The following is a 25,897-nucleotide window of genomic DNA, read 5'->3' on the forward strand; positions in this document are numbered from 1 at the left end:
TACTCTTTATTGGTAGTGCTTCTTTGTCTACTAGGAAATCCCAAAACTTCTGGCAGTTAATAATAGGGATGTGGGCAAATATGTCCATGAGGATTAATTCACATATCCGATGTTCCTATTGGAGTATATCAGATTGCCTTTACTGAGCAATGGAGCGGGCTTCCATTCCTCGCTTCTGAAACAGGATCTGAAATTCTTAGCAGCACCGCCATTAAAAACAGGACATAAATGCAGCTTAAGGAGATTTCAACTATTCAGTACAGTGTTTACAATTCTTGGGTCTTGGCTTCCCGAACAATCTTGATTCTGCCTTAAGATTATCAAGGGAATCAGCTATAATTTAGAAACAAAGACGTTAAACCTTCATCTTCAGAGGTGCTTTCTGTAACCACCCAGGTTAATAGAACCTCTCCCCGTTTCCCCCTTTAACAAAAGGTCCGGACACAAAGCTCCTTAAAGTTCATCCAGCCTTTGACTCCTAAGAAGACTGATTGTCTCCATCTTCTATTCGTGCAGTCTCTGTTGTTAAACTAGTTCATCCTGTTCTGCTATACTTTCTATATTGGAGAGTTTGCTACCTTTACTATTCCCATAAGGTTCTGAAGTGGCATTATGTCAGAGACACATATAAGTGTTTAAATAAAGAAATGATCACTTATCTTGTACTATTTTCCTCCAGTCTTATGAAGGAACTGAAATTCTCAGTTTTGCTTGGATTTCTCCACAAAGATAGAAAGATATTTTTGTGGGCGGGTGGCGGGCAGGGAGGCGTGATTTCCAAAGTTGTACAAACAAAAGAGTAGAAGCTTCTTCTTGCTGACTTCCACAATTGCTTTCACTGACTACGGCTGCCAACAAGGGGTTGACCCCTTTACTAGTAATACGATAATTCAATAGACTTGCAAAACTATCTTATTTTCTCCAGGGTTGTCAGCTACCTCTACTTTCATAGGCTGCATTTTATACCAACTATTTGCTCTTGGAGAAAAGCATGCTTTTATAGCTTTTCATGAGTGTTTATACTGAGGCCCATGAATTTGAGCCACAAAAGGCTACTACCGGACAAACTGCATATTTGTGACCTAGCAGGTTTAACAAGTGAGTGAGGGGCTGCAATGTTTATCAGACAGAAAACTAGAAGGCTCCTGTTTGCCTGGTTTATCCAGGAATGTCTTCCATAAGTTATCTGCAAATATTTCTATTGCCCTAGCCTCCCAGGATTGAAGTGAAGTGCTGATAGTGTATTTTCCACCGTATTAAGCCTCTGATTATCCCTCTTTAGAGGTATCGATTATTATGGCCTAGGCAGACAAATTGTGCTCGATTCTGTAGCAGAAACAAGAGCTCCTGTTCTGAAGGTTTTTAATTTTACTTTTCAGAAAGTGAGGAACAGCTGCTCTGGTGGTGGCTGGTGTAAAGAAGAATCTTCTCTTCTGATTCAAACAACGCTGGGGCTAGTGGTAAAATCAGATTTAGTGTGTGACATGGCAAGTTCTAAAAAAAAAAATTTTTTTAAAACCTGTGCCACTGCTGTAGGAATATTGACCTTTGTTGCTCCTCTGGCAGAATATTGTGTAATTTCAAGTCGTTGTCATGGGAGGTTCTTCAGATGTTTGGGAGTACAAAGCTCACTCAAACTAACATGATGAGTGCATGTACGATGTGTCTGTTGATATTCGGGCATCTTGCAGCAGTACTTTCTTTCGAAGTACACCATGCAATAAGGGATGGCCTGCAGCATGAAACCTGTATGGCAGAAAGCATCTCTTAGTTCAGTGACCCACTTTTTCTTGGGTCGACCTCTCGACGTTTTAAGCTGGGAAATTGTGACTTTTATAAAGGTGGTGGCCTCAATAGTGGGCATATGGTTATTTCAGAACTTGCTCCTCTAGGGTTAGAGCCTCCCGGTGTTAATCATTCTACTGCCAGAGTCTGGTAAAATAACATTTGTCTGTGGGAGAAAAAGGATGTTTGTTGACCCTGTTGAATCAGCAGACTTATTGGATGGAGCAGCTCTGAATGAAAATGAGGGATGCCATAATGCAGAACAGCATTTTAACAATTCCTCTTTCACAAACCCCAAAATATTTTTCAAGAAAAATGAATTTGAGACAATAGTCTTTACATGAAGGAAATCTTCAGTGGTGAGCAGTTTATTGATCAATAACCAAGTCTTCAAAATTGAAGAATGAGACACAGTAAGCAGGTGGCTGGTGATGCTATCCTCCTATCCTCACTCTCCAACACCTTGATGCAAATGGTTATGGTATAACTTCCAGATACCAGGTTTTACAGTGTTCCCCATTAGGGCCAGTAATTGGGGCAGCACGAGAGGGAACACCTCCCCCACGCATTAAGAGACACCAGTAAACCTCGGAAACCAAAAATCTCTTGTCATCCTTTAGTTGTCCATGCTATTGGACAGCCTTGCAGTCTTTCAGGGTTCTCCTGGATATATTTTGACAAAAATAACGTCATTGGCATATAGTATGAACATTACATGAAGTGTGTGAGGGCCATGATCAGTTTGCATGGGGTGAATGCAAACTGCCACAGTCTCCATGCAATGAAGGAAAGTTGAGGAGAGTAAAAATGTGACAAGACTACATAAAAAGTCTTCATGATGGACAAACTCAATGATAAAAAGCAGATAATCAAAAATGTTGAAGGAAAACAAAATATCTGTTAATTATCTTAATGTCCCAACAGTTTCTGCTCATAAGGGGCAAATAATAAACTGAGGTTTCAATTGCTAGTTTTGTGAATTGCGCACACAGTGGTTGCCATGCCCATCTTACAGATGTTCTGTGAAGAATATACCAGCTATCTGTAAGTTGCACTTTCATCTCCCTTGCGTATACCAACACACCACCTGCACAGTGTATCGATGCCTTACAGCTAGATTCAGGCTTCGTAAATAAGTTACATACATCATAGAAATATGTATATTTACGTATGGAAAATGTCACTTACCCAATGTACATCTATCTGTTCGTGGCATGTAGTGCTGCAGATTCACATGCTATGCATAGCTCTTCCGACATCTAGTGTTGGGCTCGGAGTGTTACAAGTTGTTTTTCTTTGAAGAAGTCTTTTCGGAGTCATGGGATTGAGTGTCGGCTACAGTGCGCATGGGCATCGACTCCATTGTTAGATTGTTTTCCCGCAAAGGGAGAAGGAAGGAGTGATAGAGTATAAGAATATAAATAGATGTCCATGCAAATGTAAATGTATCTACATATGTACAAATGATAAACTTTCAACGACTACAGGCTTCCAGGGAGGAGGGAGGGTTCATGTAAATCTGCAGCACTACGTGCCACGAAGAGATGTACACTGGGTAAGTGACATTTTCCGTTCAATGGCATGTGTATGTGCAGATACACATACTATGCATAGACTACATAGCAATTAATCCTCCCAAAAATAGCAGTGGCTAGCCTGTAGGAGTTGAAGTTGTTTGAAATAGTGTTCTTAAGACAGCTTGGCCAACATTGGCTTGTTGTTTTGAAAATACATCTACACAATAATGTTTTGTAAATGTATGAGGAGTAGACCATGAGGCAGCTTTACATATATCAGCCATTGGTATGTTTCCTAAAAAGCCATAGACGCACCTTTCTTTCTTGTAGAACGTGCTCTAGGTGTGATCAAAAGTTGTCTTTTTGGCTTAATGTAACATGTTTGTATGCATCTAACAATCAATTTTGCTAACCCTTGCTTAAAGATAGGATTGCCTTTATGTGGTTGCTGAAATGCAACGAAAGGTTGTTTTGTTTTCCTAAAATCTTTAGTTCTATCTATATAGTACATAAAGAGTTCTTTTGAGATCAAGTGCATAAAGGGCTCTTTCTACAACCGAGTCTGGCTGTGGAAAGAAGACTGGCAATTGTACTGATTGGTTGATGTGAAAAGTAGATACTACTTTTGGTAGGAATTTGGGATTTGTCCTAAGTACAACTGTCTGTTTGTGCACTTGGAAAAAAGTTCTTCAAGAGTGAATGCTTGTATTTCACTAGCTCTTCGTAATGGAAGTAATAGCTACTAGGAAGGCAAATTTCCATGTAAAAAATTGAATTTGACAAGAGTGCATGGGTTCAAAAGGTGGGCCCATCAGTCTGGTAAGTACGATATTTAGATTCCAAGTAGGAACAGGTGGTGTTCTACGCGGAATAATGCGTTTTAATCCTTCCATGAAGGCTTTTATAACTGGAACTCTGAATAGAGAGGTGTGTTGAATAGTCTGTAAGTATGCTGATATTGCAGTAAGATGAACTTTAATGGATGAGAAAGCTAAATTAGATTTTTGCAAAAGAAGTAGGTAGCATACAATATCTTGTATTGATGCTGTAAGTGGATCAGTGTTTTTAGATTGACAGTAGCAAACAAATCTTTTCCATTTGTTACCATAACATTGTCTAGTAGTAGGTTTACGTGCCTGCTTAAGCACTTACATACATTCTAATGGAAGTTTTAGCTATCCAAATTCTATGACTTCAGGAGCCAAATCGCTAAATTGAGAGCACTGGGATTTGGATGCCTGATTTGACCTTTGTTTTGTGTTAATAAATCGGGTCTGTTTGGTAGTTTGGAATGAGGTACTACCGACAGGTCTAGGAGTGTGGTGTACCAATGTTGACGTGCCTATGTTGGGGCTATGAGAATCATGGTCAGAGATGTCTGACGTAGTTTGTTGACCAGGAAGGGAAGGAGTGGGAGAGGGGGAAAAGCGTAAGCAAATATTCCTGACCAATTGATCCATAGATCATTGCCCTTTGATAGGGGATGTGGGCGCCTGGATGTGAAGTTTTGGCATTTTGCGTTTTCACTTGTTGCGAATAAGTCTATTTCTGGTGTTCCTCACTTTTAAAAGTACTTCTGAAGTACCTGAAAGTGAATCTCCCATTCGTGTGTCTGTTGGTGGTTCCTGCTTAGGAGATCGCCAGCTATTCCTGGAATGTATTCTGCTAATAGATGAAAGTGATTGTGAATTGCCCATTTCCATATAGTCTGGACTAGAAGGGATAGTTGAGATAAATGTGTCTCGCCTTGTTTTTAGGTAATACATGGTCGTCATATTGTCTGTTTTTATCAGAACAGTCTTGTGTTTGAGAAGGGGTTGAAATGCTTTTAGGGCAAGGAACACAGCTAATAATTCTAAATGGTTTATGTGAAATTCTTTTTGTTTAGAATCCCATTCCCCTTGAATGGTGAGGTTGTCTAGATGAGCTCCCCAACCTATCATTGATGCGTCCGTTGTTATTGTGGTCTGAGGCACAGGGTCTTGAAATGACCGCCCCTTCATTAGATTGCTGAGATTCCACCATTGAAGGGACATGTGCGTTTGGCGGCCCATTAACACTAGATCTTGCAATTGACCTTGTGCCTGAGACCATTGTTGTGAGAGGCATTGTTGTAAATGTGGAGTCTTGCATGTGGTACTATCGCTATGCAAGATGCCATCATTCCTAGAATCTTCATGATAAATCTTATAGTGTATTATTGGTTTGGCTGTGTGTGGTATGAGATTTTGGAAAGCCTGTATCCTTTGTGTATTTGGATATGCTAGGGCTTTTTGAGTATTTAGAATAGCACCTAGGTAAGGTTGTACTTGTGCTGGCTGAAGGTGAGATTTCTGGTAATTTAGAGTAAACCCTAGTGTATGTAGGGTTTCTATTACGTACTGAGTGTGTTGTTGGCATTGTGTAAAATTGCTTGATTTTATTAGCCAATCGTCTAGATATGGAAAGACATGAATGTGTTGCCTTCTTAAATAGGCTGCTACTACTGCTAGACATTTTGTGAACACTCTTGGAGCTGTTGTTATGCCGAATGGCAGAACTCTGAACTGATAATGTTTTCCTACTTTGACAAACCTGAGGTCTTTTCTGTGAGCTGGATGGATGGGTATATGGAAATACGCATCTTTGAGGTCTAAAGCAGTCATTTAATCTTGTTTCTGTAATAGTGGAATGACATCCTGCAGAGTTACCATGTGAAAGTGTTCTGACAGGATGTATAGATTGAGAGACCTGAGGTCTAGGATAGGCCTTCGAGTGCCATCTTTTTTGGGAATGAGGAAGTATAGTGGGTATACTCCTGTTCATTGTTGAGAATGTGGGAATAATTCTATTGCTTGTTGTAGCAGTAGCGATTATACCTCCTGTTGTAATAGAACGTTGTGTTCTGGGGACAATTTGTGGTATCGTGGTGGAATGTTTGGAGGGGTAGAGATCAATTCTAGGAAATAGCCATTGCGGATAATTGAGAACACCCAATTGTCTGTGGTGATATTTTACCAATGAGAGTGGAATTGATGTAGTCTTCCCCCCACAGGAGATGTGTGGGGTGGAGGGGTGTGAAATAAGTCACTGTTTGGATGGTGTTGTGGCTTGTTTTGAGGCTTGGAACTTGCCTCTGTTTCTAAAATATTGGCCTCTATGGGACCCTCTAAATCCCCCTCTCTGATAATGTTGCTGCTGTTGTCCCTGCTTTGCCTGGGAGGTAGAAGCTTCAGAGGATTGTGGTTTGAATCCTCCCCTAAATTGTGGCCTGCAAAAGGAGCCTCTATACAGTGATGTGCATAATGCTCCCATTGCTTAGGCAGTGTCTGAGTCTTTCCTCAGCTTTTCTATGGTCGTATCAACCTTAGGCCCAAATAGGTGTTTCTTGTCAAAAGGCATGTTGAGTGCTGCCTGTTGGATTTCTGGTTTAAAACCAGAAGAGCGTAGCCATGCATGCCTTCTTATAGTAATGGCAGTGTTGACACTTCTGGATGCTGTATCCGCAGCTTCGAGGGCAGACCTTATCTGATTGTTACTTATGGCCTGTCCCTTCTCTACAATCTTCTGTGCCCTCTTTTGATGTTACTTTGAGAGGTGCTGTAGGAGTTCTTGCGTCTCATCTCATTGGGCTCTATCGTATCTGACGAGAAGTGCTTGCAAATTTGCAATTCGACATTGGTTGGCAGCTTGTGGTGGCCACTCTCTTGCCAGCAGCATCAAATTTCCTGCTCTCCTTACCAGATGGAGGAGCATCCCCTGAGGTTTGGCTATTAGCCCTTTTTCTAGAAGCACTCACTACCAGTGAATCTGGAGGAACTTGGTGTGTGATGTAGTCTGGGTCTGTACGAGCAGGTTAGTACTTTTTGTCAATACACAGAGTAATTACTCTAGCTTTGACTGGCTCACTAAAAATTTAGTCTGCATGTTTGACCATTCCAGGCAACATGGGAAGGCACTGATTTCTAGAGTGAGTAGAGGACAGAGTGTTGAACAAGAAATCCTCCTTTAGGGGCTCAGTATGCATAAGCACCCCATGATAAGCAGCTGCCCTGGAAACAACCTGCGTGTATGCAGTAGTGTCCTCTGGTGGAGAAGGCTTGGAGGGTTATAAATCAGGATCATTATCTGGAATAGGATCTGGGTCATATAAATCCCAAGGATCCAGTGTATCCCCATGAGAGTACTGTGAGTGCATTGGTGAAGGTAACGGTGGTGGACTAGTGTGTGGAGGAGAAAAAGAAAGCTGTGGTGAATGAGGAGGAGAAGTAGGGGCAGGTACTGGTTTCGCCTTTTGTTTGTAAATTTTTGCTGGTGGTTGAACAGTGTCTAATTCTTCCTGAAAAGCCAGCTTTCTTTTAGTTTTCAAAGGAGGAGCTGTAACAATTCTGCATTCTCTTTGTGTATGTGGATTCTAGATTCTCTCATCCATAACCTCCAGTATAGGCTGAATCGCAGTGTTCTCATCAGAAGGTCTGTAAGATTCCTGCATTGACTTCGAACTTAGTTTGAGGCGGCTCGAAAGTCCTTGTTCCTCTGTATAAGAACCTTTCTTGGGTTCTGAAGTTTGGATCTTTTTTGGTCCCGAAAATGGAGTCTGTTGTTTTGGCTCCGACACTTACTGGAGTCCGAGGCAGAACTCTACCGATTTACTCGACTCCGAAGTGGACGGAGGAGTGGCCTTTTTCAGCGCCAAACCCGAAGGTCGGTCGACGACAGTCTGTTTTTCGGGTTGAACCATGGCCTTCTGGCAGTGGTCTACCAAAGCCTTCGTTGTTCTATGTATGTGGGTGTAGGGGCAGACGTACTCACATGCTGGCCAGGAGTGATAGGCCTATCTTCCTCCGATTCTTGTTCGGAGTCGGTGTCTCAGATGGAGACTACTGTCTGCGCCTGTTCTTCTTCCATGACGTTGAGATGCTCTGTACTTTTCGATGCCATCTCTAACCTTCTGGCTCTCTGATCACGCAAGATTTTCTTGGATCAAAACAATCGACAGGCCTCACAAACCTTTTCTCGGTGGTTCCTCACCTTATGAATAGAGTCCCAAAGCAGTACCGCACTTGGAGGTGGATGCCTGACCAGTCACACCAAGAAATCCTGCAACACAGAATGTGCAAAATGGCCGTCCCTCCTAACTTCCGTTCATTTAAAAAAAAAAAAACACACACACACACACACTTTCAGCTTGGAGGTCCCAGGAGGGTCGGGACTGCTGCCTTCCCAATGAGGGAAGGCAGCAGTCCCAATTTCATCACAGAGTGGAATGGGGTCAGTGAGACTGCTGACACCACCCCACTCTGTGATGAGGCGTCACTGATTGACACTCGCCCTGGGCGCTTCAGGGCTTAAACCTGAAGCGCCCAGGTCGACGTCAATGGGTGACGCTTCCCTTGTCACCGAAGGGAAAGGCCTCGAGGCACCTTTGTTGAGCTGAGGAGGTCACGCCCATAAGAGCTGTGACCTCTTCAGCCCAGCAAAGTTCAGCTCAGGCAGCCAGGAGTCTGCGCAAAATGCGCATGTCTTACTCCTGGCTGCCTGAGCTGAACATGAAGAGTGTCTGTCAGTCTGACCTCTGCTCAGCCTGACAGGCACTCTTCACGAGGGGCAAAACGTGGGGAGGCGTGGTCCCTCCATCCTAAAGGACGGGCCACAGCTGCTTACAAATATCCACCACTGGTACACATCTAGCCAATGCCAAAGTGGCAGACTTAGCCCTGGTGGAATGACCTTTATGGATCAAATCTGTATATTGGTTTTCAATTATAAAACATCGCATATAAACCACATCTCAGTGTGCCAATAGGCTCATAGTTAGCTTACTTCATGTGAAACAATAAAAAAAAAAGAAAAAATGAAATATTAAATACAAAATACAACTATATTTCCCCACGACTGGCTATTAGTGCAAAAATCAGACAATCTCAGGCTCCTTTACAATATAATCCTGGTCCTATGTGAACCTCCCCTTAAAAGTTCGCTCTCTACACTCAAGTCAAATTCAGAACCCTCAAACAGGTTGGGCATGTCAATTCAGAAAACTCCCCGGATAGAATACGCAAGTATGGTTGCCAGAGTTCTTTAAAGTCCCGCTCCGATGCTGCGAAGTCAGTGTGAGCTTTTCCATAGCTAGGATAAACCAGAGCTTATGTAGCCATGAAATCGTTGTCGGATCTGTTTAGACCCCCACACGGATAGCAACAATTGTATTGCGGCATTTAAAGCTAAAGCCATCTGCCGTCCCTTCAATGATCTCAGGGGAAATGTAATAGGGTTGGGAAGGCCCAGCAAGATGTATGCAGGGAAATGGGGGATCTGAGTGTCAAAAGCCATGTCAACAGTGTCCATTATGTACTTCCAGTACCGGTGTAGCTTGGGACAGTGCCATAATAAATGCACAAGCGACCCTCCCCCCCACACCAACAAAGACTAGATTTAGCGTGATCCCAAGCATGGATCCTTTTTGGGGTGTAATACCAGGAGGTGGCCACTTTATAAGCTGTCTCTGTACCTGCAGCGTTATAAGCTGTGTGGTGCGCCCTATAGAAAACACTCTCCGACTCATCCTCCGATAACTCTCTCCCCAGCTCCTTCTCCCATCGCAATTGACCCTTAGTCTTGGGCAGGCAGGCCTTCCCTCGCAAGAGGGCATAGAGTTCAGAAACCACTCGCTTATCACCCTTTTTCATGACAATCCATTTTTCAAACGGTGTTAACGGCCTGTCAATTAATGCTCTATTGGCTGGTAGCAGGGCCCAATGTCGAATTTGATAGTACATCATCCTATCCACCTCGGTTAGACCATATGTCTCCCTAAGCTGGTCAAAGGGGATAACCCCCTGCTTGTTGAATAAGTATCCCACCCTTTTACAGCCTCCCTCATACCATCGACGCAATGCTTCAGGCTGCAGTCCCGGACCAAAATCAGGATTCGCACCCAAGGGGGTCATTGGCGACGGGAAGGTTGTCAAGCCCCCTCTGCCGGCCACCCGGTCCCATACCCTCATTGAAACCTCTGTGACCAGGGATATGTACAGCCCCGTGCTCTGTGACGACGCCTAAGCCAGGGTTCCTTCCATATGTGAGAGCCGGCCACTGCCTGATCCATGAAACACCAATGCTTCTCAGAAGACGGACAGCTCCATTCCAGGAGGAAACGCAATTGTGAAGCTTGGAAGTACCGAAGGAGACAAGGGTCCGCCAACCCCACCCTGTCGCTTAGGATGGTACAGCAGCTGTCGCGGTAATCGCGCCGACTTCCCCTCCCATATGAATCTTAGAACCGCCGATTGGAGGGTCGCTAACGTTCACGACGAAGGCTCCAGCGGAAGCGCTTGAAACGAATACAATATACGTGGTAAGATGGTCATCTTGACTGCCGACACCCTGCCCAGCCAGGACAATTTAAGCCTCCCCATGTCTCTAAGTCGCGCTGCACCTCCCGGGTCAATTTTGCATAGTTCAACGATGCCGTACGGGCAGCTGTAGAACCCAGCTCTATCCCCAGGTATGGAACCCCCCGAGGAAGACCAAATGAAATGGAATCGGGCCCTCAGGTCCCGTTCATGCTCAGCATTGATAAACTTGCCCATAGCTTGCGATCTTAGCATGTTCATTCTGAACCCCAAGACCTGCCCAAATTCCTCTAAGACATCCATTAGCGCCGGCAATGAGGTCATAGGCTCTGCCAAGGTAAGGATGACGTCGTCCGCGTATAACGATATTAGATGCTCGTCCCCCCAAACCTCACACCCATAATCTGAGGGACGTCCCGGAGCCTCTGAGCCATAGGCTCCATATAAAGCGCGAACAAGAGGGGCAAAAGCGGACAGCCCTGCCTAGTCCTCCTCTGGACCGCAAAGGGTAAAGAGAGCGTCCCATTAACTCGCACCGCCGCCCGGGGCGCCTGATAGATGCAGCGAATCCATGCCATAAAGCCCGGACCCAGTCCAAAGCGCTCAAGCACCTTGAACAGGTACGGCCAGTAAACCCTATCGAATGCCTTTTCAGCATCGATAGACAGGAAGAGCGCTTTCCTACGAGAGCGTTCTGTTTTATCCAATAGATGGAGCAGTCTCTTGGTATTGTCGCTACACTGCCTATGCGGTATAAACCCCGCCTGGTCAGGATCCACCAGGCCCGGCATATAATAATTGAGACCGTGTGCCAAGATGCCAGTAAATAGTTTGGCATCAATATTCAGGAGAGAGATCGGCCTGTACGAGACGCACTCCTCTGGGTCCTTCCCCGGTTTCGGGATAACCACAATAGTGGCATCCAACATGCTAGGCGTGAGGGTGCCCGTTTGACGAAAGGAATTAAAAAGTCGCACTAGGACGGGTGCAAGTTCCACACAGAAGGTTTTATAAAAAAGCGCAGAAAAAACGTCAGGGCCGGGTGACTTCCCAGTCTGTAGTCTTGCAATTGCAGATATAACCTCCTCTGCCCTTATAGGTTGGTCTAACGAGGTTGCCTCTTTTACAGTCAAGGGAGTAATAGCTATACCCTCGAAGAAGGATTCTGGAGTTGAGGCGCCAGGCTCCTCAGCCCTATATAGGCCTCGATAAAATTCTGCAAAAGCCTCCGCTATTTGGTCGCTCGTATGAGCTTCTGCTCCCGAGGGGGAACGGACCATTTTTATCATTGACGCTGCCCGCTGCGCTCTCAACCTATGCGCAAGTAGCCTCCCGCACCTGTTACTTCCTAAATAATACTTTTGTTTAAGGCGGACTACCGCATACTCTGCCCTGTCCAGCCTCCTCACATGTTTCCTCAGTTTCTCGAGCTCTCGCCATATTCCAGGAGCGCCAGTGTGCTTCTGTGAACGCTCCAATACCCTCACTCGCTGCTCTAGATTCTCCTTAAGTCGTCTCCTTGCCTTATTGTCCCTAGAAGAAAGTGACATCACCTCGCCCCTCAAGACAGCCTTCAGTGCCTCCCACAATGTTGCAATACTTATGGTCCCATCATCGTTAAACCTAAGGTAATCAATTATTGCCCATCGGATCGCCTCTAATGTTGCACCGTTCTGGAGCATCAAGTCCCTGAATCGCCACCCCGGTGTGCCCACCCGCTCCATGTCCATGTGAATCTCAACTCAAACTGGGGCATGATCCAACAGGGCCCGTGGCTCAATCGCTGAGTTTCTAACCCGGGGGAGAAGCTCCTGAGTTGCCAGAAAAAGGTCCAACCTAGCATATGTTTTGGTTGCTGATGAGTAAAAGGAATAGTCCCTCAACAAGGGGTGCGGACTCCTCCACACATCCAGCAGGCCACACTCACTCAGCCACTGCCGACCAGCATCCAACAAAGACCCCGTCTGCCCATACCGATGGCCTGAACGGTCCAGATCCCCGTCCATCACCAGATTAAAGTCGCCCCCCAGCAATACGGCTCCATCCGGGTATTGGAGCAGCAGAGTCAAAGCCTGTCGTAGGAAGGTTTCCTGTTGGGAGTTAGGCGCATATAGGGAAGCGATCGTAAAAGAAAAAACGCCCAATCTAAGCCTCATGGCTAAAAGCCTCCCCGGAACCTCATGCAATTGTGATACCACTTCCCCAGGGAATGAGCGTGAGAGAAGTATCGCCACCCCTGCATACTTTGATGGTAGCGAAGACCAGAACTGCCTAGGGAACCACTTAGACGGCATACAGTAGGTGTCTTTGAGGACAAGATGCGTCTCCTGCAGGAGACATACATGACTCCCGGATCTCTCTAAGGCAGACAGGATGGCTAGCCTCTTGGTGGGGTTATTGACCCCCCTAACATTTAAGCTTATACACTTAATGGTCATAACCTATGTGGAGGGGAGCAAGCAAAAGAGCAGAATCACACCAGGGGACCTCCCCCGCATAGAGCTCTAGACCACTTAAAACACCCAGGTCCAGGAGTGCCTCTGCAGACAGCCAATATCGCAGGGAAACCCACAACAAACAACTAACAAGCACAACAGGTGCCTAGAACACAGTAGTCCTCGGTCATCAAACTTCGCGAGGTAGAGTCTCCACGGGGCAATATATCCAACCATGCCAAGTAACCAAGTCCATCGCTCCCGCCGCCCGACCCTCTTCGACGATCAGCATGCTGTTAGCAGCAGGGCCAAAAGCAAACCCGGACACCCCAAGCATCCTCCTAGGCTGAAGTTCCGGCGGCCACATTGTTCAAAGCGGATTCTCTGTCCGATCTCAGCTCAGAGGCCGTCGGGCGCTGCAGCTTCCTTCTCTTTTCTCCGCCAACGAGGAGGCCCCCCCGACAGAAGGGCAGCCCCCTCACAAGCCTCTCGGCCTATATCCTCCAGGCCCAGGACACGGCTGGCCTCCAGGATGGATTTCACCTGCCGAAGCTGCTCCTCCCAGCGGAAGACCAAGAGGAACGTCCCAGGAATACGACACGTTGTGCACTCTCAAATAATCTGTGATCGGTCTGAATTCTCTCCGCCTCTGCAGGGTCCACACTGATAGGTCGTGGAAGAGCTGTAGATCATGCCCTCGAAAGGCTACGTGCTGAAGATTGCGGGTCCGCTGCAGAATCGTTTCTTTAAGAACAAAGTTATGGAGACAAGCTAGGATGTCTGGGGGGCAGTCTCCGGAGCCCCCAGCACTCCCAACCCGATGGACCCGATCCAGGACCACCTCCTGTGACTCTTCCGGGCCCAGCAAGGAGCAGAACAAGTCCACCACGTAGTCTCCAATGTCCTTTTCCGCGCCAACCGGGGCCCCTCTAATAAGAATATTTTGTCGCCTCGAGCGGTTTTCCAAGTCCTCAACTGCCATCTGGAGGAGGTCCTGCTGCTCACGGAGATGGACTACCTCCAGCTGCAGTCCCGCCACCTCTTCGCCACGAGGGATCTCACTATCTTCTAGCTGCGATACACGTTCACCCAGGGAGGAAACCTCACCCGCAGCTCCCTCACCTCCTGTGAGATGTCCCTACGCAGCTCTTGAATATCGCCCCGGAGCGAATCAAACAAGGAGGTCAAAAAGCCCTTCGTAACAGGAGAGCTCTCCTCTGAGTCCATCTCCGCCCGGCTCTCCAGGGCCCTCGTCCCTGGCACATCCTCCGACACAGTCCCCGATGTCAGGCGCGTTCCCGCAAGCATGTCCCTCACTGAGCGCTCACGTTTTGATTTTGCCATCGCCATATCGCACAGACCTGGTCAAAACTCGCCAGCTCAGTCCCACAGGGCCACCAGAGTCTCCGTCCGATGCTGCTCAGCAACTGCCTCCCCGCCAGGGACCGCACCTGGGTCCAGCAGCTAGGAGCCACCACTCACAAAAATCCACCACTGATGTTGCTTCCACCGTGGGTGCGGACCCGTACTTGTGCAAGAGTCAACTGGTAGCATGCGGTAATATAGGGCCAGCCACGGGGCCCCCAGCCTCCATTGGGCCCGCGCTCTGCTACGCCCCTATCAGCTACTCCACGGCGAAGAACACCGGCTTGGGGCCCTCAGACCAAAGGCACAGGTTGGGGCGCCCCTCTCCTCCAGGGCACCCAGGCGTCTAGGGGCCAATGCCCACGGCTTATCCAGCCGTTCAGGGGCCCAAGGAGTGCCCCTGTGCCCCCTGCTCTCCCTGCACCAAACTCCGGAGGGCCGCCGGGGGAGAGCCCGTCTCGCGGCCCAGGCCGCCTCTCAGGTCGCACCGCGACCACGCCCCAGCTCCAGGGCCGAGCTCCGCTCTCCCGCGGGAGCTGCAAAACCCCGATCCAAGCCGCCGCCAAGCGGAGAGAATCCCTCGAGGGTGCTCCGCAACTCGGGGGAGCCTCCAGGCTTCCCCCAGGTGGGCCGCGAGGCGCTTTGGTGGGTCGAGGCGGCGGAGCGCTAACGGATCCGTCCTAGCGCTCCGCCATCTTGGAGTGACCTTTAATACCCTCAGGAGGAACCTTCTTTGCCAGTGAATAACAGATCTTTATGCAAAGAATGACCCACCTGGATATGGTTCTCTTCTGGACAGCTTTGCCCTTTATCTTGCCCACATAGCCAACGAAGAGTTGGTCATCAACACAAAGGCCCTCATTCTGACCCTGGCGGTCTTTGACCGCCAGGGCGGAGGACCGCGGGAGCACCGCCGACAAGCCGGCGGTGCTTCAATGGGGATTCCGACCGCGGCGGTAAAGCCGCGGTCGGACCGGCACCACTGGCGGGGTCCCGCCAGTGTACCGCGGCCCCATTGAATCCTCCGCGGCGGCGCAGCTTGCTGCACCGCCGCGGGGATTCTGACCCCCCCTACCGCCATCCAGATCCCGGCGGTCGGACCGCCGAGATCCGGATGGCGGTAGGGGGGGTCGCGGGGCCCCTGGGGGCCCCTGCAGTGCCCATGCCACTGGCATGGGCATTGCAGGGGCCCCCGTAAGAGGGCCCCTAAATTTATTTCACTGTCTGCTGCGCAGACAGTGAAATACGCGACGGGTGCAACTGCACCCGTCGCACAGCTTCCACTCCGCCGGCTCGATTCCGAGCCGGCTTCATCGTGGAAGCCTCTTTCCCGCTGGGCTGGCTGGCGGTCTGAAGGAGACCGCCCGCCAGCCCAGCGGGAAAGTCAGAATTACCGCCGCGGTCTTTCGACCGCGGAACGGTAACCTGACGGCGGGACTTTGGCGGGCGGCCTCCGCCGCCCGCCAAGGTCAGAATGAGGGCCAAAGTCTTTTGTACTTTCAATATAAAAACTCAATATAAAAACTCACCTTATGAATTCACCCATGCGCTAGCATCCGATGGAAAATCTTCTTCCCAGCTCTCCACGTCAACAAGGACGTCACAATTGCACGGCTCCATGTGGTTTCATCTGACGTCACCGTGCCAATAAGAGGTCCTCGCTGACGTCAGTTTCACCCATTTTTTACGTGTCTTTGAGGCGAACAGGTGAGAACCGACCACACAATAACTCCAATAAATATATATATATATAAAACTACCATGATGCAATATAATCAAAACCATCATTTATATATACAGGAAAAGACATAAATAAATACATACACCTATAGAACCACATAACTTAATGTAACCAGACAGGCAACGGGGAGGCGGGTGGGACTGTGAGGAATCCCCAGGTAGCTATTGTATCCACCAGAAAAAGCGTTACCATAGGTAAATAACTTGTTCTTCTGATGGATACAACTACCTGTGGATTCCTCACCTTCTGAATAGAGTCCCAAAGCAGTACCGCACTTGGAGGTGGGAGCCTGATAGGTTACACCAAAAAGTCAATACAGAACGTGCAAAATGGCAGTCCCTCCTAACCTCCGAGTCCAAGCAGTAATGCTTTGCGGTGGTGTGGAGGGACGCCCAGGTTGCTGCTTTGCAAATGTCCACCACTGGAACCCCTCTTGCCAGGGCCGAAGTAGCGGACTTAGCCCTGTTGGAATGGGCTCCGATAACCTCAGGGGGAACTTTCTTTGCCAACGAGTAGCAAATCTTGATACAAAGAATGACCCACCTGGAGATTGTTCTTTTATGGACTGCTCTGCCCTTCCTCTGTCCAATATACCCCACGAACAGCTGGTCCTCCAGGCGAAAGTCTTTCGTCCTTTCAATATAAACACTAAGCGCCCTTTTAGAGTCCAAATGGTGAAGCCTTTCTTCCTCATTCGAGGGGTGAGGAGGAGGGTAGAAAGATGGAAGGGTAATGGTCTGCCCTATATAAAAATTAGTGACAAATTTTGGCAGGAAAACCGCCCTGGTTTTCAACACCATTTTATCCGGGAAAAACAAGGTAAAGGGGGGTTTAACAGAAAGAGCTCGAAGCTCACTAACCCACCTAGCCAAGGTTATAGCAACGAGAAAAACTGTTTCAAGCACCAGAAACCTTAACGGGCAAGAGCGCATGGGTTCAAAAGTTTACCCCATTAAAAAGGTTAAAACAAGACTTAGGTCCCAATGAGGCACATGAAAAGGAGTGGGAAGAAACCTATTAACTAAACCCTCCAAAAACCTAATCACAATAGGCGATTTAAACAATGAGGGTGGATCCGGGAGGCAAAGAAAGGCTGACAGAGCAGCCAAATAACCCTTAACAGTAGCCACTGCACAACCCTTCTTTGCTAAATCTAAAGCAAATAATAAATTATCGGAGAGGTGGGCCCTCAAAGGATCAATTTGCTTTTCTCCACACCAAGCCACAAATTTTGCCCACCTGCCGGACTAAACGGTCTTAGTGGAGTGTCGCCTGGCCGATAAAATAACATCCACTACATCTGGTGGGAGAGAAAAGGAACTCAGGTTGCCCCATTCAATCTCCAGGCATGAATGTGCAGGCTCTGGAGGTGTAGAACCTGCCCCTGCGACTGTAAGAGGAGGTCTGCCCTGAGAGGGAGACGGAGCGGAGGGCAGAGTAATAGTTAGAGAGGGTCCGTGTACCACGCCCTTCTTGACTATTAAAATGACCTGAGCCTGATCTTGGCGAATCTTCTTCAGAACCCGAGGAATCAAGGGTATGGTGGGAAATGCGTAAAGCAACTAGTTGCACCAAGAGATCTGAAACGCATCCCCCAAAGGTCCTTGCACCGGATACTGGAGGCTGCAGAATGACGGGCAGTGCGTGTTCTCCCGAGTGGCAAACAGATCTATCCCTGGAGAACCCCACATCTGAAAGATGTGCATGGCCAAATCCGGATGGAGACGCCACTTGTGATCTGCCGAAAAATGTCGACAGAGTGTCTGCACGTACGTTCAGCACCCCGGCCAGATGATTTGCTATCAAGCAAATCCGATGGTCCTAAAGCCAGGACCAGAGACGCAGAGCTTCTCTGCAGAGAAGATACGACCCTACTCCTCCCTGCTTGTTTATATACCACATCGTGGTAGTGTTGTCCATCAAGACCTGAACTGACTGACCGCGAAGGGACAGGAGGAAGGCCTTGAAAGGCAAACGTATTGCCTGCAATTCTAACAGATTTATATGAAAAGTCTGTTCCACTGGAGACCAACAACCCTTGATCTCCAGGTCCCCAAGATGAGCTCCCCACCCTAGAGTGGAAGCATCCGTCATGACTGTGGCCACCGAAGGAGTCAGTGAAAACGGCCTTCCTTGAGAAAGGTTGCCGTCCACAGCCCACCATTGTAAATCCGCTGCAGCGTCTCTGGAGATCGTTATCGACTCCTAGAGATCCCCTTTGTGTTGAAACCACTGCCTGTGGAGGCACCAATGGAGACCCCTCATGTGCCAACGTGCATGAGTGACTAACAGAATGCAAGAAGCGAACAGACCGAGCAGGCGTAAGACCTTGAGGACTGGAACAACTGCTCTATTTTGGAACATTGGAATCAACGCCTGACTGTCCTGAATCCGCTGAGGCGGAGGATAGGCCCAATTCAATGTAGCATCCAGTACTGCCCCTATGAACATGAGGCGTTGAGAGGGCTCCAGGTGAGACTTGGGTACATTTATCGTAAAACCCAGAATGAACAACAACTGAGTTATCATCTGCAAGTGACGCAACACAAGCTCTGGAGACTTGGCTTTGATCAACCAATCGTCCAGGTAAGAGAATACTGATACCCCCTTCCTTCTGAGACTTGCTGCTACCACTGCCATCACCTTCGTGAAGACTCGAGGCCAAAACGGAAGGACCGCAAACTGGTAGTGTTGCGACCCCACCACAAACCGGAAATACTTCCTGTGCGACTTGAGTATAGGGATATGAAAGTAAGCATCCTGCAAGTCAACAGACACCATCCAATCTTCTTTGTTCAATGCCAGAAGTACCTGTGCCAGAGTCAGCATCTTGAATTTTTCCTGTTTGAGGAACAAATTCAGAATCCTCAGGACTAGGATTGGTGTCAAACCACCGTCCTTCTTGGGGATCAGGAAGTATCTTCAATAACAACCGTGACCCCTTTCCTGCTCTGGAACCAACTCCACCGCACCTTTTGACAATAGGATCTGAACCTCCTGCTGCAACAACAGGAGATGGTCTTCTGAGCAAAACGAGGGACGGGGAGGGATGGGAGGAGGAAACTCCTGAAAAGGGAGAGCATACCCTTTTCTCACAATTTTCAGAACCCACCAGTCTGATGTAACTAACTCCCACTCGTGGAGAAAAAGACGTAATCTTCCCCCTACAGGAGAAGTGTGGTCAAAAATGGGGCGAAACCTAGGGCTGCTTCCCTTGCTGCTGTCCTCCAGAGGAAGAGGATGATGCAGGGTGCTGCTGGGTGGCCCCTCTTGCCCGAACCCTCCCTCGCCCTCTAAAGGATCTATATGGGAGGTTGGCAGGCTGTTGGATAGTGGATTGGGGTCTACCACGGTAGACGGCTCCACGCCCAAACCCCCTGAACCTCCGAAAGGACCTGAAAGGGGTAGCAGAAGAGGCTTGCAGAACCAAGAACTTAGCCGTGGCTCGACTGTCTTTAAAGCGCTCTAGGGCACAGACGTAATCTTCCCCCTACAGGAGAAGTGTGGTCAAAAATGGGGCGAAACCTAGGGCTGCTTCCCTTGCTGCTGTCCTCCAGAGGAAGAGGATGATGCAGGGTGCTGCTGGGTGGCCCCTCTTGCCCGAACCCTCCCTCGCCCTCTAAAGGATCTATATGGGAGGTTGGCAGGCTGTTGGATAGTGGATTGGGGTCTACCACGGTAGACGGCTCCACGCCCAAACCCCCTGAACCTCCGAAAGGACCTGAAAGGGGTAGCAGAAGAGGCTTGCAGAACCAAGAACTTAGCCGTGGCTCGACTGTCTTTAAAGCGCTCTAGGGCACAGTCCGCTTTATCACCAAACAGTTTCTCTCCATCAAATGGCAAATCCAATAAAGTAGTCTGTACATCAGAAGAAAACCCAGAGGACTTCAACCAAGCATGCCTCCTGGTAGCAACAGATGTACCCATTGCCCTGGCCACCGAGTCTGTGGAATCCAGACCAGACTGAATTATTTGTTTTGCTGCAGCCTGAGCATCAGATATAAGTTCACCAAATTGTCTTCGGCAGGTCAGGAACCATAGCCCTAGCAGAGTCCATCAGGGCGTGGACGTATCTACCAAGAACACAGGTAGCATTTGCAGCATTAAGAGCCATACTGCAAGAAGAGAAGGTTTTCTTTGCGGACTGCTCCATCCTTTTGGACTCCCTGTCTGATGGAATCAAAGGGAAGGAGCATGGAGCAGACTGTGTAGAGCAAGAGGCCTGAACAACCAGACTCTCCGGGGTATGATGTTTCGATAAGAACTCCGGATCTCCAGGCGCCACTCTATACCTTCTTGCCACAGATCTATTAACAGCAGTTGACGACACAGGCTTTCTCCAAAGCTCTAATATGGGCTCCGTAAGAGCATCACTTAATGGAAGCAAAGGATCCGCAGAAGCTGAAGAAAGGTGCAGGACCTCCGTCAAAATGTTTGTCTTAACCTCTGCAGCAGGCAATGGAAGATCTAAAAAGTTTGCCGCCTTTCTAATCACAGTGTGGAAGGAGGCCGCCTCCTCCGTGATGTCCCCCGGAGAAGAAAGGTCCCATTCCGGGGAATAGTCAAGCCCACTGGCCGAATCCAGCCCTTGATATTCTCCCAAGGGCTCCACAATCTTCCCCTCCTCCAACAACTGCCTTTGGTGCTCTTCCTCTTCTAAGAGTCTCAAGGCCTTTCTACGTGACCTCAGTCTGGCCTCTAACCTCGGCGTCGACACAGAATTGGCCGATGTCGATGACACTGGCTTCAACACTTGAAGACGCGGAACAGGAGAGGAAGGTTGGCTTCGGTCGAATCCATCATTCGGATCCGGCGCCGGAGTGAATCCCAACGGTGCCGAGGACACTTGCAGCTCCACTATTGGCGTCGACTGACGGGGTGATGAAATCGGCGCCATAGGTCTGGAAGGCGACGTCATCAGAACCACAGGACCTCGAGGCAACGTCATCGGTGCTGGACCGGCATCCTCAGCCGGATAGAGGGGCATAAACTGCGCCGCCTTGTTTGGAGCAGGGGAGCCCAACGAAAATGGCAACGGACCCATGGGACCAGCCGGTGCACCAGCAGGGGCCATAGCATTAAACATTGAGAACTTGGCATTTAAAAATGCCACCGGATCCGCTCCCGGAGCTGGGAAGGCAAGATACCCCTGGTCTCCATGTTGCACCTGTGCTTGCTGAACATCGGAATCATGAGCAGCAGGTAAAAATAGAGGACTCTCCATAGGAGCCAATATCTTGAAGACTGACGGCGCCGGAGAAGACTGAGGGTTCTGAGGTTGTGGAGTCACCATCGGACTCACCTCCCACGTCGCCGTCGAGATGGAGACCTTGATCTTGACCGGCTCCGAGCTGAACGACGCTGAGTCATGATGACGCTGTTTCTTATGTCTCTTCGAAGAAGAATGGGAAGGAGATCTACGATGACTCTTATGCCCCTTCTTCACCTTGGCCTCTCTTTCTTTCAGAGCCTTAGGATTCATGCTCTGGCAGAAAACACACTCCTCAACGTAATGCTCAGAGCTCAGACACCAAAGGCAATCGTCATGAGGGTCAGTAACCGACATGCGACCCCCACACTCTCGACATGGCTTGAATCCCGACTTCCTAGGAGGAGACATTGTAAATAGAAACCGGATAGAAACTAGCAACAAGATGGAACACCTCCAACAGTAGCGAGAGCTAGGAGAAAACCGTTAGCGAAGGCACGGAAAAAAGGAACTGACGTCAGCACGCTGGCAAGGACCTCTTATTGGCACAGTGACGTCAGACAGAGTCGCGTGGAGCCGTGCAACTGTGACGTCCTCGTCGACGTGGACAGCTGGGAAGAAGATTTTCCGTCGGATGCTGGCGCATGGGTGAATTCATAAGGAATCCACAGATAGTTGTATCCATCAAAAAGTCTTCTTGGCTGCTTGCTCCATCCTCTTGGGACTCCCTGTCCGATGGAGTAGCTGGAAAGGAATCAGGTGCAGTACAAACCCTCCTCCCCTGCCCCCTAGACACAGAAGCTCCCTCCTCCGTAAACTCGCCCGGGGATGAAAGATCCCACTCAAGGGAGGTAGCCGGTCTACTAGCTGAGTCCACACCCTGAAACTCTCCCAAAGGTTCCGAAATCTCTCCTTCCTCTAGTAAATGTCACTGGTATTCTTGCTCTTCCAAGAGCCCCAATGCTCTCCTCCTTGAGCTGAGCCTGGCCTCCGATCTCGGCATCGACAGAGAGTTAGCCAATGTCGACGACGCCGGCTTCAAGACAGATGGAAGTGGCATAGAAGATGATGGAGATACACTCCGTCCTGACCGGGACCCATCCGGTGCCGGTATGGATGCCATCGGCATCATTTGAGGTGACGCAATTGTCACCGAACCAGCACCCTCAACCTGATAGAAAGGCACAAACGGAACCGACTTGTATGGAGCCGGCGAACCCAAGGAAAACGCTAATGGACCCGTGGGACCAGCCGGTGCACCAGCAGGGGCCATAGCTTTACTAAAAATGCTAAACATAGCATTTAGAAAAGCCGCCGGATCCACACCCAGAGTTGGGAAAGCAGGAAACCTCTGTTAGTCTTGCGGCACTTGGGTCAGACCCGAAACCTGTGCCACCTGCTCCTGAGCCAGCACAGCTGAAAAGTGAGTTTGAGGACTCACCGGGGACTCGACTACCTTGATCAGTGAAGGTCGCCGGAGAAGCTTGAGGACTCTGAGGTTGGGGAGTAACAGTGGGACTGACCTCCCAAGCCATACGGCATCGTCTCGAAGGAGACCGAGATCGAGAATCATACTGGCCCGCTTCCTGTGGGAGCTCGAAGACTTATGAGATAAAGAGTCTCTTGGCTTGGACCTCCGATGACTCTTGTGTCCTCTCTTCGCTCTTGCTAAGAAAAGCTTAGCCTCTCTTTGTTTTAGAGCCTTTGGATTCATCCTTTGGCAAGGCACGCACCCTTCCACGTCGTGGTCCGAACTCAAACACAACAAACAGCCTTCATGAGGGTCCGTGACTGACATACGGCAAGGCTTAAAACCTGATTTCTTAGGCAGCAACATTGTAACAAGTTACAATAAGATGCATTCGAAACAGTATCTGTTCGAGAGCTAGGAAAAAAACTTTAGCGTTGAAGGCACAGAAAAAAGGGAACTGATGTCAGTACGCCGGCGAGGACCTCTTATTGCCACAATGACGTCAGACGGAGTCGCTTGGGAGCCGTTCAATTGTGACGTCCTCATCGACGTGAATTCATAAGGTGAGGAATACACAGGTAGTTGTATCCACGTATTGGAGCTACTGGTTTCCTTCTCCTGTTTTTCACAGTATTGCTCTATTGCTCTTCTGGTCCCAGTTCCTTGCATTTACTGCCTTTTCCCTTTTAACAGCATTAGGGGCTAAATCAAGAATATCTAGTACACAAGTGGAGATATTTAATGAAGCTCTCATGGTGGAGAATTCATTATATCAGCTCTTTCTACAACTTTACCAGACTATAGGTCTAATTTAGATTTTGGCAGATGGGTTACTCCGTCATATAGATTTCGGTGGACAGGTTTTTCGTGTCCATTGTGACGGAGTAATCAGTCTGCCAAAGTTTAAATCAGGCCCTATGTTACTCTGTCCTACCCTGCTACTTTGCTCTATTATCATTATCAAATTGTTTGGTTTGCTGTAACACACTACATTGTTTTTGTGTCTAGTAATTCAGTAAAGATGTATTTGTAGACAGAACAATAAATAAATACCCCACTAGTGAAACCCGAAGAAGAGGCTCTCAGTTTTCCAGTAGAAAGCACACCTGTGCTGAGAAGCAAATTCAAAGTGCAATAAGAGCAATCTCTTGTAGCAGGCTGACATTACTCATTCCTTCCCTTCACCTGTTTTGCGCAGAGGAAAATCATCACGACTGTCGTATGTGCCAAGCACTGGCAGTTTGTAGGATGGCGGTGTTCCTGGGGATCCTGCTTGAGGAGGGGAACTCTGGTCCAATGAGGTATGGTGGACTCCCCTGCAAAATAAAAAAAAAACACAATGGAAAAAAACTATAAATGCTTCTAAACCTTATGTTATCGGTATCTGTAAGGCACACTTCTAAGATCTGTAAGATGGCACTTCCGGTACTCTCATTCTCACTGAAGACATAGCAATCCGTGATCTATTGTCATTATGTTTGGTTAAAGAAAAAGAGCCTTTCCAATGTACTGATAATTAACAGTTCGTCTTTGATAAGGTTATGAGATCTTATAGTGCATTATGTGAATGGCAAAGGACTTTATAACTTATTTAATATGACTAGAGTGCACAAGTGTCAACTGCTTGACCTGAGAAGACGGTTTTATTAATTAAAATAAGAATATGAATTAAGAGACATCATTAGATCATTATAAAACTTAAGATAACAGTGGGGGGGGGGGGAGGGTGGATGTGGTATGCTTAAGCTAATTTGTTCGGAGTGGTTTTGAGCTTCAGGTTTGTGAGATGATTTCCAGTAATAGGTTTAGTGGAAGAAGGAGCAGCCACTGTGGTAAAACGCAGGGCGGTGGAAAGTCTTCAAATTGCATTCAAGGTAAAGCGTTAAAATGAAAGGGAAATATTACTTACCCTGTAAGCATCTGTTTGTGACATGTAGTGCTGTAAATTGATATGCTATGCACACTCCTGCCATCTAGTGTTGGGCCCAGACGTGTGCAAGTTATTTTTCTTTGAAGAAGTCTTCTTTAGTCACAAGGTATGGTGACTCCATCTATTGCTGGTAATGAGCAAGGTTATTGGCTCTACTGTTAGATTGTTTTTCAAATCAGTGGGTGAGGACAGAAATGAAGTGTGGGGCGCAGCGATACAGAAAGAGAGATGACCATGCAGAAGTAAAGGAAGGAAGATCTGCAACAATGAAAGGCTTTTGGAGAGGAGGGTGGGCACATGTGAATCTACAGCACTACATGGCACGAACAGAAGATTACAGGGTAAGTAACTTTTTCTGTTCCGTGTGGGTGTAGACAGACTGTAACCCAGTCCTCCCCTAAGTGGTGGCTGACCTGAGGAAGTGGTGGCTAACCTGAGGATGTTGCATAGGACTGAAAACGTGTACGGAGTACAGCCTGGCCAACATCGGCTTGTTGGTGTGCCAATATATCCACACAATAGTGTTTTGTGAAAGTGTGTGGTATGGACTAGCTAGCTGCTTTACAGATGCCATCTATGCCATCTATGGGAATGTTCCCTAAGACGGTCATAGAGGCCTCTTTTTATGGGTAGATTTGGTTCTGGCAGGAAGAAGGATAGGCAAAGGGCTTGTCTTTTGCATAACAAGTTTGAATACATTTCATGCCTGATTTGAAAACAGCCCACCCCTTGTGTGGTTTTGAGAAGGCAAAAAATAGTTGTTTTATTCTATCTATATTACTATTGGGGATCGCTTAACATCCAGAGTATGGAGAGTCTGCTCTACAAATGAGTCAGGTTGGGGAACAAAAACTCGAAGCTCTATGGATTGGTTATGGTGGAAGGGAAAAACCACCTTAGGAAGGAACTTAAGATGAGAACAGAGGACAACCCTATTTCTGTGGCACTGAAAGAAAGGTTCCTCCAACGTTAAGGCCTGGAGCTCAATGACCGGTTTATGAGGTGACAGTGACAAGAATGGCCAGCTTCCTGGAGAGGTATTAAAGGGGGCACAAATAGAGGGGCTTAAAGAGAGGACCCATAAGTTTACTGAGTACGATGTTGAGATTC

The 25,897-nt window shown here is 48.1% G+C and overlaps 1 protein-coding gene across 9 annotated transcripts in view; it reads right to left on the minus strand.

Annotated features, from left to right (window-relative positions):
• HDAC5 (histone deacetylase 5) overlaps positions 1 to 25,897 on the minus strand; it is a 962,367-nt gene that overhangs the window by 443,898 nt on the left and 492,572 nt on the right. For all 9 annotated transcript variants that reach the window (XM_069237853.1, XM_069237857.1, XM_069237855.1 and 6 more), the window contains one exon: positions 24,043 to 24,173. In XM_069237853.1, coding sequence (XP_069093954.1) covers positions 24,043 to 24,173 — 131 coding nt within the window. The remainder of the gene's footprint in view (positions 1 to 24,042; positions 24,174 to 25,897) is intronic.

The sequence above is a fragment of the Pleurodeles waltl genome, chromosome 6, assembly GCF_031143425.1.
Source record: "Pleurodeles waltl isolate 20211129_DDA chromosome 6, aPleWal1.hap1.20221129, whole genome shotgun sequence".
In the NCBI taxonomy this organism is placed as follows: Eukaryota; Metazoa; Chordata; class Amphibia; order Caudata; family Salamandridae; genus Pleurodeles; species Pleurodeles waltl.